General features: G+C 44.2%; 2 protein-coding genes across 5 annotated transcripts in view; one reads left to right on the top strand and one right to left on the bottom strand.

Annotated features, from left to right (window-relative positions):
- The window catches only part of ORC3 (origin recognition complex subunit 3), a 75,554-nt gene extending 71,842 nt beyond the window's left edge, over positions 1-3,712 (bottom strand). For 2 of the 3 annotated variants that reach the window (XM_048845039.2, XM_048845040.2), the window contains exon 1: positions 3,563-3,708. In XM_048845039.2, coding sequence (XP_048700996.2) covers positions 3,563-3,586 — 24 coding nt within the window. In that variant the 5' untranslated portion in view covers positions 3,587-3,708. Of the gene's footprint in view, positions 1-3,562 lie in introns of all 3 variants that reach the window. The other variant, XR_007355903.2, reaches the window with a different exon arrangement.
- Positions 3,713-3,743: 31 nt separating this feature from the next.
- Positions 3,744-17,276, top strand: part of RARS2 (arginyl-tRNA synthetase 2, mitochondrial) — a 56,727-nt gene continuing 43,194 nt past the window's right edge. For both annotated transcript variants that reach the window (XM_048845054.2, XM_048845053.2), the window contains exons 1-4: positions 3,744-3,999; positions 10,906-10,979; positions 12,626-12,731; positions 14,632-14,715. In XM_048845054.2, coding sequence (XP_048701011.2) covers positions 3,961-3,999; positions 10,906-10,979; positions 12,626-12,731; positions 14,632-14,715 — 303 coding nt within the window. In that variant the 5' untranslated portion in view covers positions 3,744-3,960. The remainder of the gene's footprint in view (positions 4,000-10,905; positions 10,980-12,625; positions 12,732-14,631; positions 14,716-17,276) is intronic.

The raw sequence follows: 17,276 nt of genomic DNA, 5'->3' as shown, positions 1-17,276 counted from the left end.
GAAAATTTACCCAAACTTGGCCAAGTTGCAAGCCTTTGAAAAATCACAACTCATCGATACTTAGTTAAGACTTCTTCAATTTTAGCAGCTAATTACTCTGAAGATTCCAGTCTCACTAAGCACATTTGAGCTTCTCAGAGCTCCTCATGTGGACCTCCAGACTGCATATGTGCCATCTCCATAGTGTGACTGAGCATGCTCTGTCCCCACTCACTGGGTCCCAGACCCAGCCCAAACACACCACAATTAAACAAACATATGAGCCCAAGTCAGGCCAGTCACGGGTTTCAAACTGCAGTTAGACATATTCTCAACGGCCTGCTCTGCTGACATCCAGGCTGCTAGAAGAGGAAGCCATCCAATTCAAAAACACAGGGTATAAAAGCTGGACTAGGGGTAAGAAAAGGAGTAGACTTGACAAGGCATCTGATGAAACAGACTGAAAGGGGGACAGAAACTGGGACTGGCTGGGCAAAGAGGCTGTGACTGGGAGTTGGGGGCAGAGGGAAGGCTGGAACCTACTGAGCAAGCAGACTGGGAGCCAATGAGGGAAATGGTGGAGGGGAAGGGAGTGGGAGAACACTAAGATCAAACAAGAAGTCTGGGTCTGCGGGGAAATGGGACTGGCTTAACAAAGAGACAGAGTCATGGAGCCAGGTAGGGGGAAAACTAAGATTGGATGAAGTGCCCAGGGAGGGAGACTAGGACTGGGAGCCAGTGGGGACAGGAAGGGGAGAGAGAGATTGGACAAAGAACTGGGATGGGGAACCTGGGACTGGTTAGACGGGATGGGGCAGGAAATTGGGACTGAGACACAAAACAAGCCTGGAGGGTGAGTGTCATAAATATAAAGGGAAGGGTAAGCCCTTTAAAATCCCTCCTGGCCAGAGGAAAAATCCTCTCACCTGTAAAGGGTTAAGAAGCTAAAGGTAACCTCGCTGGCACCTGACCAAAATGACCAACGAGGAGACAAGATACTTTCAAAAGCTGGGAGGAGGGAGAGAAACAAAGGGTCTGTGTCTGTCTGTATGTTGCTTTTGCCGGGCATAGAACAGGAATGGAGTCTTAGAACTTTTAGTAAGTAATCTAGCTAGGTATGTGTTAGATTATGATTTCTTTAAATGGCTGAGAAAGGAACTGTGCTGAATAGAATGACTATTCCTGTTTGTGTGTCTTTTTTGTAACTTAAGGTTTTGCCTAGAGGGATTCTCTATGTTTTGAATCTATTTACCCTGTAAGGTATCTACCATCTTGATTTTACAGAGGTGATTTCTTTACTTCTATTAAAAGTCTTCTTGTAAGAAAACTGAATGCTTTTTCATTGTTCTCAGATCCAAGGGTTTGGGTCTGTGGTCACCTATACAAATTGGTGAGGATTTTTACCAAACCTTTCCCAGGAAGTGGGGTGCAAGGGTTGGGAGGATTTTGGGGGGAAAGATGTGTCCAAACTACGTTTCCCAGCAAACCCAGTTAGAGTTTGGTGGTGGCAGTGGAGATCCAGGGACAAAGAATAAAATTAATTTGTACCTTGGGGAAGTTTTAACCTAAGCTGGTGAAAGTAAGCTTAAGAGGTTTTCATGCAGGTCCCCACATCTGTACCCTAGAGTTCAGAGTGGGGGAGGAACCTTGACATGAGGAATAGGACTTGCTGGGAAAGGAGACAGAGACGTCTGAGGAATGGAGATTGGGACAAGAAACCAGGGGTGAGAGATAACACCTGTTCCTATCCCAGTTCTCTTTTCCCTCATCTCTTGCTAGATCTATTAGGGTCATAGGAGTTTACCGCAAGAAAAGCGGCAAAGAGTTCTGTGGCACCTTATAGACTGACAGACGTATTGGAGCATAAGTTTTCATGGGTGAATACCAGGCATCTGATGAACCAGGTATTCACCCACAAAAGCTTATACTCTAATATGTCTATTAGCCTGAAAGGTGCCACAGGACTCTTTGCCACTTTTACAGATCCATACTAACACGGCTACCCCTTTGATACTGCAGGAAGGCTTTAATGAAAAAATAAGACTTGGATTTTTATAATGGTCAAGCTTGGCTGCACTGGAAAGTCCTGCCCCCAACATCCAAATATCTAAAGTTAATCTTTGGCTGCACTGTCTGCATGAAGCAGCTAGATTTTTGTTGGTTATGGATGGTTAGGTAGTCTTTGAGAGTCAAATTCTAGACCAGGTAGAGAATTAGAGATTAGTAGCCTGGCCCAAAGCCTATTAAGTCAACAGGAGTCTTTCCACCACCTTCAAATGACTTGGTATCAGACCTTAGGATCAGGACTTCAAATTCAGTTTTGAAGAAAACTAAGAGTTAGTGGCATGCATGGAGTTCTGAAATGATGTACTCACATAAGTTTTTTGCATGAGGTAGGACCTGTACCTCATCCACAAGTAAAATGAGCTGTAATAGTGTAAACTGTGGGGATGAAGCCAGGAATCATAGTAGCCAGTCCATACTTTGGCTGAACACTATTTTGCTTTTATTTTTATTCTTATTCTGATTTCTCTTAACTGTTGGTTGTCGGTCACAGGCGTTTTTATCAATAGTAGGGTTGCTTATAAGTTTAAAAGTCTGTATGTTTTCAATTATCAGTGTCACTAATTAACAAAGCACACTGATGTTCTTGTAGTATAAAACTGAATAAATAATATCCCCTACCCTATGTCATATCCACCTCCTCATCGTTACAAAACCTGTATAAATCTCTCTCACTCTAATATCACCCACTACCTCTGCACAGTCTAAAACAATGTACATGACACAACAGCAGGGCAGTATATTAATCACACTTCTGTAGCAAAATAAAAATTACATATCCCCATGGTCTCTATCCGGCTCCTCCCTGTACATATCTTCTCTGTTATATATGGCACACCACTATTGCTGGGTGTCAGGGCCAGATCCTGCCAGCACTTATTTAACTTTAGTCGTGTGAATAAAGTTCTGCACGTGCTTAGATGTCTGGAAGACAAGCTGGCCGGCCCCTGTGGGTGCGTCTGGAGCCGCAGTATATGTATTTACAGAACAAGGGAAAACCAAATGCAAGGCTGCTGTAAACAGCCCTAACAAAGGGAATCAACACAGCTCGCTCCTGCACTGACGGTGAAGGTGGCCCCGGGGACTGTACGGGGAGAGGGATCCCTAGGGGATGGGGATACACAAACCGCCTGCCCCTCCTGCGTGCACACGTGCCCCACCTCCCCGCTGTACCACCTGCTTCTTACCCACCCAGGGTCGGGCCAGCAGCCCCACAGGACAACGGGCTCTTCTCCAGCCCCACGTCCTTGCCGGGGGGGGGGGCTCCACTCCAGGTTCCATCCTTCCGCGCCAACTGGCGGGGCTCCCGTGGGGGGAGCCCCCCCAGCACCCTGGGCGGACAGCCGGGGAGCGGACCCGTGTCCCCCCCGTCGGCACAGAGCGCGGCGCGGGAGCCGCCCGGACACCACGGACTAGGCCGCCGGACGCGCGGGCTGAGCTACCAAACAGGGCCCCAGCGCGCGGGCCAGCGGGGTGCCACGGGGCGGGCGGGGGGCGCAGCGACTCTTCTCCCACCCACCTTGGAGACGGAGCTCGTGCTCATTCTGCCCCCACGCGCTCCCACGGCAACAGCACCTCAGCCCACTCCAGCGCGCGCGCGAGAAGCTACGGGCGCATGCGCAAATCGCCGACAACAGGGCGAGTTCTCTTCCTCCAGTCGCAGAGTGAACTCGGAAACTACTTCCCCCCCCTTTACACAATGGGATGGGATGGGATGGTCCATCCCCTGCGGCTCCGCCCCGCGAGCGGCGCGGCTCAAACACCGGCGCGGGGGAGGGGAAAGCTCCTGACACCCCCGAGGGTTGTACAGGCCACCGCCCCTTCAGCAGCAACGGGAAGGAACGGCTCCTCCCCGCTGGGCTAGTCCACGCGCGGTTGGGCGACGGGGGTGCACGCGCGGCTGGTTCGACGTGAGCCATGGCGGCTTGTCCCTTTCGGAGGAGCATCGCCGCTCAGGTAGCGTGTCCCCTGCGCAGAGACTCCCCCTGCCGCTGCACACGGCCCACCCCCGCCCCGGGGTCCCTGTGGTCGGGACCGGCCGGGTGTCCGTCCCCCACCCCTCGCGCTCGAACCCCCGGCTCCCAGACTCCCCTTTGGCCCTGTCCCCTCACCCCCGGGGCAGGGCTGTGCGGGTACCTGAGTCCGCGCTGCCAGGCAGCCCGGGGGCCCGACGGGCGCAAGCAGCCGCGCGGACACTCCGAGTCCGGTTTGAACCGTTCACGTGTCGGGGGCCAGTGTGATCTTCTGTCCCACCCCCTGCCTGGCGCCGGCCGCGCAACTTCCCCGGGTTCGTTCCTCGGGAGCTCCAGCCTCGCCGTTAGCAGAACAGCCTGTCTTGCGCTGGAAATGGGTGGCGGTGGAGAAATGCCCTGCCTGCCACCCTTGGTAAACTGGTGCATTGGTTACTTACCCTCGCCTCGCTGTTAGAACACGTATCCCTTACTTCCACGTTGAATTTGTCACGCTTCAACTTCCAGCCAGTTTTCTAGACTGAAGAGTCCATTATCCAATATTTCAGTTTATTTTAAACTGATTAAAGGAATCTGTTTAAACCTCAAAAAGATGCTCTTAAACCTAAATAAGAGCACCTACTAGGCGTTTGCACCGGTTTCAGTTAAACCGGGGTGATTTTTTTCACATAGATGAAGCCCTGAGACTGGTCAGATACACTGCTATTGTTCCGGTCCCTAAAGGCAGAAGTGAAATTGTCAGGTGTATGCTGTTCCACTGTGTGCTCTGGCCTGCTACTCTCTTGCTGCAATGGTCAGGTGGTTCTGGGATGAGAGCAGAGAACAACCCACGGGCTCCTCCTTTCTTTCACTCCACAGAGGAGTGGGGATGAACCTTCAAATGCACCATGTGTAAGATTCCAGGAGTGTCACTCTAAAACCTAAAGTGTCTGAACAGTCAGTGTGAGGCAATGGAAACAACTACAAGCATACCTGAGAGCTCTTTTTGTTTAGAAATATCACCAGGTTCAACCACCATTGGAATTTGCGGTCTGTTACTGTCCAGTGTGAAAGTTCTCAGCCATTTTGGGCTTTTTACACACATGACTTTACTGACTACACCTGTGCATCAGTATAGGTTTTCAGTTACTAGTACCCTAAGGTTACATGTACACCACACACTTCTTACAGCAGTGTGTAGAGTATATATACTGCATGCCCCAACTTCCCAGTATGGGTATAAATCACAGTGTTATATGGTGAGGCACTGCTTAGGTGAGTAAAGATACACCAGAACCCTTAGGGTATGAACCCCAATACAACTCTGTGTGCCCAAGCAGTGCCTCCCCCATCTACACTGCTATTTTTTAGCAGAATAGTGTCCCTCTGATGGAGTCGTACCCTGCTGCAGAGGAAGGCTCTGGCAGAAGGAAAAGTAGCCCCAGCAGGCTGCTAGAGCCTTTCCCTGCCACTGTGAAAGACTCCAGCAGCATGGACAAGTTCCAGCAGTATAGGGTTAGATAGGTATATAAAGCATTTAATAAGTTTGGCTAAATAATATATATGCTTTGCAGTTTACGTAAAATGCAGTTGTTTAGCAGTCGTGGGAAGGCCTTGAAAGGTGCTGTGATTAATTGAAAATACTGGGCTTGGAATGTGGCTTCATTGGAAAAACGACCTGGAAGGTAACTGATAAGATAGGAGAAAACTCTTTGAAGAAAACCCCCAATTATCAAGATGATTCTGACTGATTTTAACAAAGAAAGGAATTCAAGAAACCGTGATCATAGTCATGTAGGTTCCCATACTAAGGTATAAAAGGATAAAGTCTTCAAAGTTCCTTGCTAGTACCAGCTGTCCAGTTGGAGCTAGCCAACATAGGTTTGAGCACCCAGGTCCAGTCCTGTTATAAGTAGGTGATCAATTCTTATAACTTCATGCTACTGTACAGTTGTAATTATTGCTTAGGCATTTAAGGCACATTTGGATAAATACCATTCAGCCTTTGAATTTAATAAAGGTACTTATGGTTACATTGATGTTGTGGTGATACCCTGTATTAATAATAATGAAATCTGCGAGTTTGTCACACAAGTCACTTTCTGTGACTTTCCATGACTTCTGTAGTGGCCAGTGTGGCTGGCCCAGGCCTCCTGAGCGGCTTGGGAAGCCCTCGGGCCAACAGCACCGACTGGTGCTGGGGCAGTCTTGGGCCCCTGTCCCCCAGCAGCAGCAGGAGTTTGGGTGGGGGTTGGGGTGTGGGAGGGGGTGAGGGCTCTGAGCAGTGCTTACCTCGTGGTGGGGGAGGGCTCCCTGGAAGTGATGACATCCCTCGGCTCCTAGGGGAAGGTATGGCCACGCAGCTCTGCATGCTGCCTCCTCCCCAACTGCTGGCTCTGCAGCTCCCATTGGCCGGGAACCGCAGCAAATGGGAGCTGCGGAGCCGTCAAACTGCAGCCAATGGGAGCTGCGGAGCTGGCGCTTGGGGAGGAGGCAGCACGCAGAGCTGCGTGGCCGTGCCTCTGCCTAGGAGCTGAGAGATATCGTCGCTTCTGGGGAGCCGGGTGGGGAGCCTGCCAGCCCCAAACACCGAGCCCCCAGCACCAGCGGGGGTCCCAGGCTGTGCGCTGCTGCCTGCCCCCATGGCACTCCCTGGCCCACCTCCCCAAGCACCTGCAGTGCCCCCAGGCCTTCCCCCGCAGCACCCCGTCCGCCCCCAAGTTTTAGTCATGGGTATATAGTACAAGTCATGGACAGGTCATGGGCTGTGAATTTTTGTTTACCTGTCTATGACTTTTATTAAAAATACCCATGACTAAAACATAGCCTTAATAATAATAATTCCAACAGGCAGCTCTCCGCTGCCAGAGTATTTCACTGACGTGTATAGCTGTGCAGCTTGTTACTGTGGTGTGTCGCTACACGTACCTTACATACTGCCACCAGTAACCTTAAGCCTTAGTAACCATACAGATTGGCATACACTCACTTTTATTTAGCGAGTGCATAGTTGTCTAGCCAAGCGATGGCATCTTCAGTGGCGTGATGCAGTTCTTCTAGGCCACCACTGAACCTCGTCAGCAGGCTTTCATTGACAATATGCGTCATCGTCTGTGTTGCACTGCAGCTGCACAAAGGGCTGTCACGAAAGCCCCAGCGATACTGGTTGGCTGCACAGAGATCTTTCCCAGTCTGGAACCTGTTCAACAGGGACCATTGGTGACAGGGCAGGTCAAAACCAGGTGGGCAAATTGTGGGATTGGTGATGAGGGACTGGTTGGGGATTATAACAGATTCCATTCCTCTCACCAGAGTGTTTCCGCCCTAACATCCTGGCGTGGCGGATGAGACATAATGGGCGACATGATGGCAAACGTGCAGCTGGTGGTTTAAAAAGGTCATTGTGGAGCAGTAGGCTTGAGTTGGCACTTATTTTCTCCAGTAACTTGCCAGTGGCAACCACTCGTCTGATATGAGGAGGAGCAATATTGCTCAGAACTGGAAGCCATGGGAGTGGAATCAGACGCAGGGTGCCGGAGATGATAAGCATGGTGGCAAGTAACTGTGTATCCACCAGTTTGGTGTGTGACAATCAACTCCAAACTGGTGCGCAGTACTCCGCCACCGAATATGAGGTGGAAGAGCTGACGTCTGCAAAGTTGTAGCACGAGTACCCCATGACGAACCTGTCAGTTTGCTAAGAAGATTATTGCGCATCTTAACTTTAGCTGCTGTCTTCTTCAGGTGGGCATGGTAACTCAGTGTGTGGTCTAAGGTCACACCTAGATAGACCGGTTCTACTTTGTGCTTCACCTTCTGACCATCGACTCACTATAACAGTTTTACTAGCTGCACCAATGTCATATCTCAAACTATGTATGAGAGTCCGTTCTAAAATGGGAATGGATGATCTTGAAAGAAAACCAAGAACATTGACTCTCCTTTTCTTGAGGACATCTGGAGTGCTGTTGACAAAAGTAACTCATGCTCACCCAGTCACTGGCATTGAAAACCACTAAGGACAGCAAATACAGGTTCCAGATGGAAGCTCTTCCTTGGCAACTGAGTGGGCCACAGAAGAAGAAACTACATTGAGACCAAGAAGTGGCTTTGTGATTATAAGGCCATTGTTATTCAGAGACAGATTAGTTTGTGGTGATCAGTTTTGGCTGGTATCATGTTATGTCATAATTTATTTTTTTTAAAAAGTAATCATAACCACTTGAATCAGTGTGTGGCGATTCAATGACAAGACAGAACACAGCTTTTAGCAAGCAAACGGCTGGTCTGCTAACAGGCTTCTGCCTGTCTGCTTTCCACCTTCCCCTTTATTCTTTCTCTCCCCCCGCGCATTACATTCTCCAACAGATAAAAGGAATACACTGGCTTTGTTTAACATTCTTATTTACCAGTTTCTATCTACCGCATTCCTTGCTCTCGGGCCTTGAGCCCAGTCCTGGGAGGCTTCCCACGGTTCATGTCATCTGGGCGAGATTCCAAGGTTGATGCCCTTGAAAGGAGCTGTGTGTGCACAGGTCCAGCACAACACTCCGGGTGTGCCCTGAATGTTGCCAAGCACATAAACCTTGTATGAATCCTACATCAGTGGATGCTGTCGAGGGTTATCAGACTTCCAGGATTGCCCTGGGAGTCTCCAGGAATTAAAGATTATGTCATGTGTTGAAACCTCTAGGAATATGTCCAACTAAAACTGGCAACCCTAATGTTGTCCCCTGTCATTTGCCGTGACCTTGTAACAGATCCGGGTCATGTGAAGGGGGCTATAATAAAAGAAGCCTCTGAGCAAGGGTCCAGTATCCTTATCATCATGGTAGGAGTCCAGACAGTGGTGGCTTCTTTTCTGTGTGGTGTCCCTGGGTGGTGTGGTCCCTCATTTTACAGAAGTCCTTTGGTCTAGTCCCCTGGCTGTTAAGTACGTGGTAGCTTTTAAATCCTCTGTATGAGGGAAGGTGTGGGTAGTCTGGGGTGTAAGAGAGATTGACTAGATAAATTAGGAAAAAGAATTAGGGCTTTCAGAGAACAGAGGGAGGGAGAAAGAAAGGAAAAGTCTCTGTAAACAACACAGGAAAAGCTATTGTAGGAAAGAAGAGAGGGGAACATGGAGCGATGCCAGGAAGAGAAAATATGAAACAAAAGCAAAACTGAGTTAGTGTTTGTCTACATATCAAAGCTAGTACGGAATAAGGTGGGGGGGCGGAATTTAATGTGGATTAACTATTTCTCAACGCCATTTGTGGACACACTTATTCCAGAATGAAAGTACCATTTTGGAAGTGGATCAGGAATAGTTATTCTGGAATAATTCCCCATGTAGAGAATCCCTTAGTAAGTAACTTTTAAAAAGTTGATTGATGTATTAAAATTAAATGTAGCAAACACACAATAAACTGTTTAATCCTTTAATTTACAGGGAGTGTGGTCTCAGGGATATGGTGACATGGATTTTTCACCTTGGCTAGCACATTCAGTTTTCAGGCTAGTAAGTGCTTGAAAAATTCACTCAACACTACATTTCTATAATACCATAAACACAGTATCTTGCACTGCCATACTGTACAAGGTGATACAATATAGTATAACAAAGCAGTTCATATTTATTAGAAGACAACCACCCACCCTTTAGGAGGAAGTGGCTATTAGAGAATGTCTGCTCCCATCTTTTTTTTTTTTCCTCTCTGTAATTATAGTGAAGAAAGAATGTACTAAATTTCAAAAGTATAACTCAAGCACATGATTTAATATGAGATGTGTAAAGAGATGCAAAGTTGATAAAATTAAGATATTGGAGGGCTACTCAGAACAGCGGGAGACAAGCTCTGGTTTTTGTGTGAGAAGAGAGAACAGGCTGATGTTAAAAAAGCAGAATTAGCAGGCAACAGAGTAGAGAGAAAGGAACAAGAACAGTGAGGAAGATTGGAGAGGTCCATTTAGGGCTTTAAAAATGAAATCTACTGTCACCTGATTTCCCAAAGGCTTTTAAAGTGTTAATATTAATCTCTCAGACTCTGTTACTACCTCTGAGCTGCATTTGACTGGGGTACAATAAGTCCAGTGGCTAGACCCAGGAACTGGATGTTAGGAATAGAATTAAAAAATCCTAATATTGAAGTACCTTATTCATCTCTTCTTTTTTCCCCAACATAATGTTTTCTTAATGACCTGGAGTAAATTTAAGTGTTCTGTCAGTTTTGCTCATACTTCACTGTGAGGCAAACTGGAGGGGGGTTGTTTTCCATTTAACATTGTTAAATGATTATTACCAAAAATATTCTCTATTTTTAGGATTTTGTTTTAACAAAAGGAATCTGATTTTCTAATGAATTAACTTCCCGAATTGTGTCTACTACTTTTCTGAGCCACTGTTGGTTGGCATGTTTTTTGCAGGGAACTTCACACCATGGGCCATTCTTCGTAGATGAAGCTCCATTGACTTCATTAGAATTGCATCTGCTTCCACTAGGATTAAACATAACCCAGTATGACTGAAGATACCACTTATTCAGTTACCCTCATGAAAGAGATCTTAAATTGGGACAGCAATTGATCATCATTCATCTTCCATGCAATAAATAGTTTATATTAAAATAAAATTTATCTTTTCCATTCCAATAAACAGGTCTCTGCAGCCTTCCTTCTACAAATAAAAGAGGTTTAGAGCTGCAAATTTTGATTAGTACAGCTTTCTCTAAAGTGCCCTTTATATTTTTTCATTGACTGTGTTTGTAACACATTTTTAAAAACTGATCTTAAAATAGCTTCAGCTAACATTTTTGCCACCAGTCTGGATGGTAATAAATTTATAAAAATGTATGTCACATCTGCATTGGAGCCTAAAGAGGGAATAACTTCACTGAAAATCTCTTATTATAGTTTTGATCTGTTTCAAATCTAGCTTTCAAGGGTTTTGAACCTGCCACCAGAAAATTTGATAAAGTCCATATCTGCACTTCCTGTCTCCAAAAAACGGTAAAGTGTTTACATTTTATGTTCTAATAAAATAATTTTTTTGTGTGGTGCTTAATACTATAAGATCTCAGTGAACTTTTAGGGAAATACGAATACAGAAAATCAAACAGTACTGGCTAATATGAAAATTAGTGTATATTTAAATCCCAGTCAGTTTTAGAGGGACGTTTAACTTAAATCTGGCTCACCATTTAATTTTTTTTAAAACAAACTTATGAAATCTCAGAACCAACAGAATCACTTCTGATACTTAAAAATGCAATTGAAATAAATATCCCATTGTAGTGCCTGAAATGCAAATATTACAGCACTAAAAATCTGTAAGTGAAACTGATTAGAAATAAAAGTAACATTCATATTGATTTTCATTCTCCTGTCTGAGAGATGCAAAAAGTAAATTGGATTTTATTACAAGTGTTATGCCCTCAAATTGTATACAAAGTGAATATAGTAATTAGGGGGAAAATGAAAAAATAATTAATTGTACAACATTTATCTATGCATCACAGTAGGTTGGGCTTTTCTGTAGCCAGGCACGTGTTCAATAGTATCATTCATTCTTTATCCTACAAATGCCTACTATCTGGCATAGAAGTGAGTAGTCTTATTGATGTCAATAGGACAATTCACATGCTTAAAGTTAACCATATGTTTAAGTATTTTGCTGGATCAGAGCCCTACTGCGATAATGTTTATAGTATCAAGCCCTAAATAAAAACAGAATCACCAAAATGGAGCCGCTGCTGGAGCGGAGGACTGTAAACCACAAGCACATGGCATACAGCATAGCAGTTGGAATGGGGGAGTCTACCACCATTTCCTTAACCTGTACTCAAGATAGTTCTCCTGACAAAGGAAAAAGGATTCCTTTAAACTAGCTAACCAACTAATTGCACCTATACTCCAGCTGTTCTGTAAGTAGTCTTTGCCTTAACACCTTTTATACTCCACGAGCGTGAGGTAATCGAAAAATGCTAACACAACTGCATTTTCCATCCTACGATATCATTGGGAATCTAGATAATTTCCTCAAGACTGGTTGTCTGTCTCACATACACTCATGAAATATTGTTTGCTTATTAGACTTGGCTTTTGAAAACCACTAAAAATCACAGACATTCTGAAAAGTTTTAGGGAAGTAATATTTTTCTACAGGCTGTGTGATTGCATTATTGAATATTTTTCCTTAGCCAGTATCTTTCAGACACCATAGATAGGACAAAACTGAACATTCTCCTTTAAATTGAACAGGAGAAGCCTCATACACTTTATGCTTGTGTGGGTTACGCACAGTCGTCAACAATTGTCTCCAGTATCATTTACCTTTTCACTGGTCTGCCTAATCAATATTGATATTCCTTTTTAGCAGATACTGAAATTTACAAGTGGTTATTGGAAAAAATCTGTTAAAAGTTCCATTATTACTCAGATGAAATTGTGATGTGCTCTTGTGGTTCTTCTCAGAGGATATTGGGAACAGGCAAAACATGTTTGATGCTCTTTTGTTTTTTGACATGAAGGCTTTGAGTGAATGCCTAAATGGAATTATTCCCTACAAAAATGGATTATTAACATTTAGTAAATTTCCCCAGCATTTCAATAGATTTTAGTAACAGCAAGCTCTGTTTTTTTATGTCTTTCTCTAGGCCAGTTGCTGATTTCCAGCTCTTTGTGGGCTCTGTGATAGAGAACAAGTCTAGTGATCATTCAAAGCCAGATCTTCAGCTTCAAACTCAGAGGCTAGCAGAGAAGGTACTCTGGCACAATAAGCTTCTTTATTTGATATGATAACAAGCTTATTAGGTAAAGAAAATGTAGCAAATTCCTTAGAGAAAATGGTACTCACACATAGACAGCTCCTACTGATTCCAATGACAGCTGCACCCATTTGAGTGAGTGTAACATAACAGCAGCCATTTGACCTAATTGCACAGGACATCTTCATGGGAAATTAGAGAAACAGGGTTAGATAAGAGTACTATAAAATGATGTCACAATTTGATTTAAAACAAAAATAACCTGGGAGTAATTAATTGTTCAGTGTGACATTGAGAGGTGATGTCTAAAGTGTATACAGAGTTCATTCTGAGTCCACGCTATTCAGTATTCCCCTTAATGGTTTAGAGACTGTTAAATCTGTAGATGATACAAAGCTGATAAGTATCACAAATACTTTGGCAAATAGGATTATAATAGGATATGATGTTAATATACTGGAAAAATGGATTACCATAAAAAAATGAGATTCACTAAAGGTGAATGTAAACTAATATGCCTAATACACACAGAGAAAGCTGTGTGTAAATACTACAAAAGGATGTTGTGCAAGATTGAATGCATTGCCTGGGCAGTTTTGTCACAAAAACGAGTAAATACTAAGAATGAGTGATACCGATAGAGGAGTGTCACATGTAAAAACAACTGAAGTAACGATTGAGTGCTGGCTAGGCCTTATTGGGATACTGTGTTCAGTTCTGACACTACACTTCAAACAGACTGGAGGGAGTTCAGAGAAAAGCAGCAAAAACAAGAGGTTTGGCGAGTGAGACTGAGGGAAAGTGACAAGATCTGGGCAAGAGATGGGACGATTGAGGGAAGATGTAACGGGTACTTTGGCCAAGGAGTGCTTTGTGTAGCTCAAAGATGAAGAGACAAAGGCCTAAAACCTGATCTGATTTACACTGGTTGCCCGTAGCCACAGGGGAGTATTCTGGAAGCTGGGGATCAGCAGAGAGTAAAGGAGCCCACCCAATCCCCTACACTAGTGGCCAACAAAAGGTTGGTGGGATACTGGACTAGATGCATCATGGCAATTCCTATGTTCCTTAAGCAGACTGAGGAATCTTCTTCAGTGGAAATGAAATGTTTCTGCTTAATTCCATCACTAGTTAATTTGAAACAAAGATCAGTAACCAAATAATTTATATTAGAAGTTATGCAACTCCTTATTTTCATTTCTCTAGGCAGGTTTTATTGGCCATAGAAGTCTGCCCATTTAATAAGGAAGAGGCCAAAACTCTCAATTAAAGAGAAGACAAAGTAGCCAAGAAAAAGCTACATTAACTCTGATTGCCATTCAAAGTTAGATGTGGAGTTCAAATATACTTTTGGGGGCCAATTTTCAAAAAAAAAAAAAAAAAGTCTTATATAAATTTTAAACCTAATTTTGAAAAGTGTTGAGCACCCAGCAGCACTCATCAGCTTCAGTTGATACTGCTGGGTGCTGAGGATTTGTGAAAGTCAGGTCTCTTATTTAGGAACCTCTATAAGGATTTTGGAGCCTAACTTCGGGCTCCTATGTTTTAAGGTATTAGTGACTGGTATTATAAACACTAACATGTGTCATGCAAGCTGTCACATGCATCTCAGTATCTATCTATATTGATATAAAAATCAACTCTTTCATTCCATTAAAATGATAAAAATGGACTAGATCAAAAGAAGAGAAAGTACAATATCTGAGGGTCAACTAGATATTCATGTGTTGGAGATGGTTTGGAAATAATGAACGCAAGTCTACCTTTCTATGAGGGGATGAATTTATTAGATGACCCACTGTACGTCCTTTCCATCCTAAGGAATTCTAGCCAATATAATATTGCATGTCTAATGAAGCAAATGATTTATTCACCTGTTTTTATGTGTTTTTTAGCTAAAATGTGATACGGTAGTGAGAGAAATCAGCACTGGTCCAGGAACAGTGAACTTCACAATAAATAGGGAATTATTAGCAAAGGTAAGTATTTTAACACACATGAAATATTAACAATAATGACAAAATTAGCCCCTCTTCATAGAAATGAAAAACATCTGCTGTAGTCTTAGTGTAGAACTTTACATTCAAACAATCATTGTTTCAGTTTAAAAACCATATATTCCCTCTCTAAGGATTGACTAAACAGCTGTCTTTTATTATGCATGCTGAGAATTTGGAATCAGGTTCACAAAGATCTCTTCTTAAAAATATAAGGAAGTAGTTTCTCTGACACAGTTTAATAATTCTGATTTTTCTTCTTCCCCTTTTCCCTTCAAAGTCTAAATTTGGTCTACAATTTAGGGTCAGGTCCTAAATTGTGCAAGTCAAAAATTTAATCTTGGTTCTTGTGCTCCAAGGCCTTTGCTAGAGGTGGAAAATACTATTTTATAAAGACATCTAGAATTGTAATTTTTGCTCTTCAGATTTTACCATATTATGGTTTGTTCAAAACTTCAAAGACTGTTGGCTAATTGGAAAAAGATAGCTTAAATGTTAAATCAATAACTTGCTGGAGGGAAGTGGGCCACTCACCTTTGTCACTGGTGGTATTATCCCAAAGTAGACTCTGATTTCTGGGTCCTTGTTTCAAGATCCTTAGGGAGATAGGTGGATGGGTGGTACAGCTAGACTCAAAAGTCCTTTTGTAGGTTGGTTGCTCAACTAGTTCATTGAGCTAGAAGCATGTTATGAAAATCTAAACCAGAGACTGAGCAGTTTTTAGAGTAGCAGCCGTGTTAGTCTGTATTCGCAAAAAGAAAACGAGGACTTGTGGTAGAGACTAACAAATTTATTTGAGCATAAGCTTTCATGAGCTACAGCTCGGATTTGACAGATTGTCGTCTTGGAAAACTGATTGCCTGTTTCTGGGGAAGTGAAAATTCTCATCTATATTGGTGAAGCCCAAGAAGTTGCCTTCTCCTATAAAGACTTTTGCTGAATACTTTTACGTTGTGGTCATTGTGACACGTTTCAATCGGTCCTCCAAGCCTCTAGGGGCGATGGAGAGCTAGGTCCCACTGGCAGGCCTTAATCACACCTTTCGGGCGCTGGGGAATTAGCGGGAAAGGTGTGCTGGCCAGAGTCTGCAGCGCGCCCCTCAGGCAGGGGCGCACTGGTATGGGTTTGTAGCGCACAGTTCTGCTACCCAAGGCAGGTTGGCCGGGGTAGGGGAACGCAGGCCCACCCAACTCCATGGTTCAGTTCTGCCCCTGGGCTACTTCCTACCCGGTCTCTCAAGCGGGTCTCTCTGGTCCTTCCAGCTCGTCCGGGTATTCCTCTGCTGGCAGCTCCAGCTCCCCCTCTGTGTCGGGCTCACGCTGGCCCAGGCTACAGCCGGGCCCCTCCAGGTCCTCCGGGTACTCAGCGGCTGGCAGTCCGGGTCGCCACAGGCCTTCCTCCCGGTCAGGTTCCTCCTGGGTTGGCAGCAGGGTCTGGAGGGGCCAGCCTGTGTCTGTCTCCCTCCTTGGTACTCCTCTCTCTGGGCAAAGGGCCCCACCCTTTGTACTTCCTGTCCCACCCCTCCCCTTCTGGGGATTGGCGTAAGCTTGGTCTGGTCCCACCCACTCAGGCTGAGAGGGTGGCTCTTTACCCTCTGGTTCAGAGGGAAGCCACCCTGACTCCCTACAGTCATCAATTTGTATGTAATAGAAATTAAGAATACTCTCTTTCAGTCTGCTTCTTAGTTATTAGTGCTATGTGCACTTCTATTGATTAGATTCTTTTTTATTTTTTACCTTATCCTACGAAAAACATTAACATAGTTACAAATGCCATAAAATTATCATTTAATTTTAAACTGGTCACATATAATCCACTTTAACAATATGTGAATTTAGTGTGACTGTTCAATCAGATTTTTACTGGCTCTTGTTTCAGAGCTGATTAATGGGCAAGATTTGGTCAGATTGTCAGTTAAATCAAAAGTTTCCTCTCTTAGGGCCCTGTTCAGCGCTCCTTATTCAAGCACAATGCCCACTGACTGCCTGACTTCAGTGTGAGTTTTGCCAGACTCAGTGCAGAATTAGCACATAATCATGCCCCACTCAGGTTATGAGGAAGAGACGAGAAGTGTGGTAAAGAGACAGAGAAGGAAATGGGCAAAAAAACATAGACCCAAATCCCTTTAAGTAGGGGAGAGGAAAATGAGACCACTGGCCATTGTAATTTTGGTTATCTAATGGGATGGGCCCTGATACTATAGTAATACTGTAAGTGCCATTATAAGAGCATAAAATATTTCTGTTGAAGAGCAGTTCAGTTTCTGTGTTTCTGCATGAGCGGCCTTTAACGAGTTCTCCGGAATCCTTATATTCTTCGTGAAAATCTTTGCTCTTCATGGATATGTCATTTCATATGGTTACGGTACCATCTACCCTTCGGCAAGCCCCCCCAGTATCTGTAGCCCAACATGCTAAATTTTTTGGACACTGAACTTTCTGTGACAGACAAGTACATACAGAAACATATTTTTACTGAATTAATACAATCCTTCTTTATATATTGTATTAAATAAAAATTTCCATTTTTAATGTTTTTCAATA

Source organism: Caretta caretta, chromosome 3 (assembly GCF_965140235.1).
Source record: "Caretta caretta isolate rCarCar2 chromosome 3, rCarCar1.hap1, whole genome shotgun sequence".
NCBI lineage: Eukaryota > Metazoa > Chordata > Testudines > Cheloniidae > Caretta > Caretta caretta.
The sequence above is the reverse complement of the archived record's forward strand: the minus strand, read 5'-3'. Positions and strand labels throughout refer to the sequence as shown.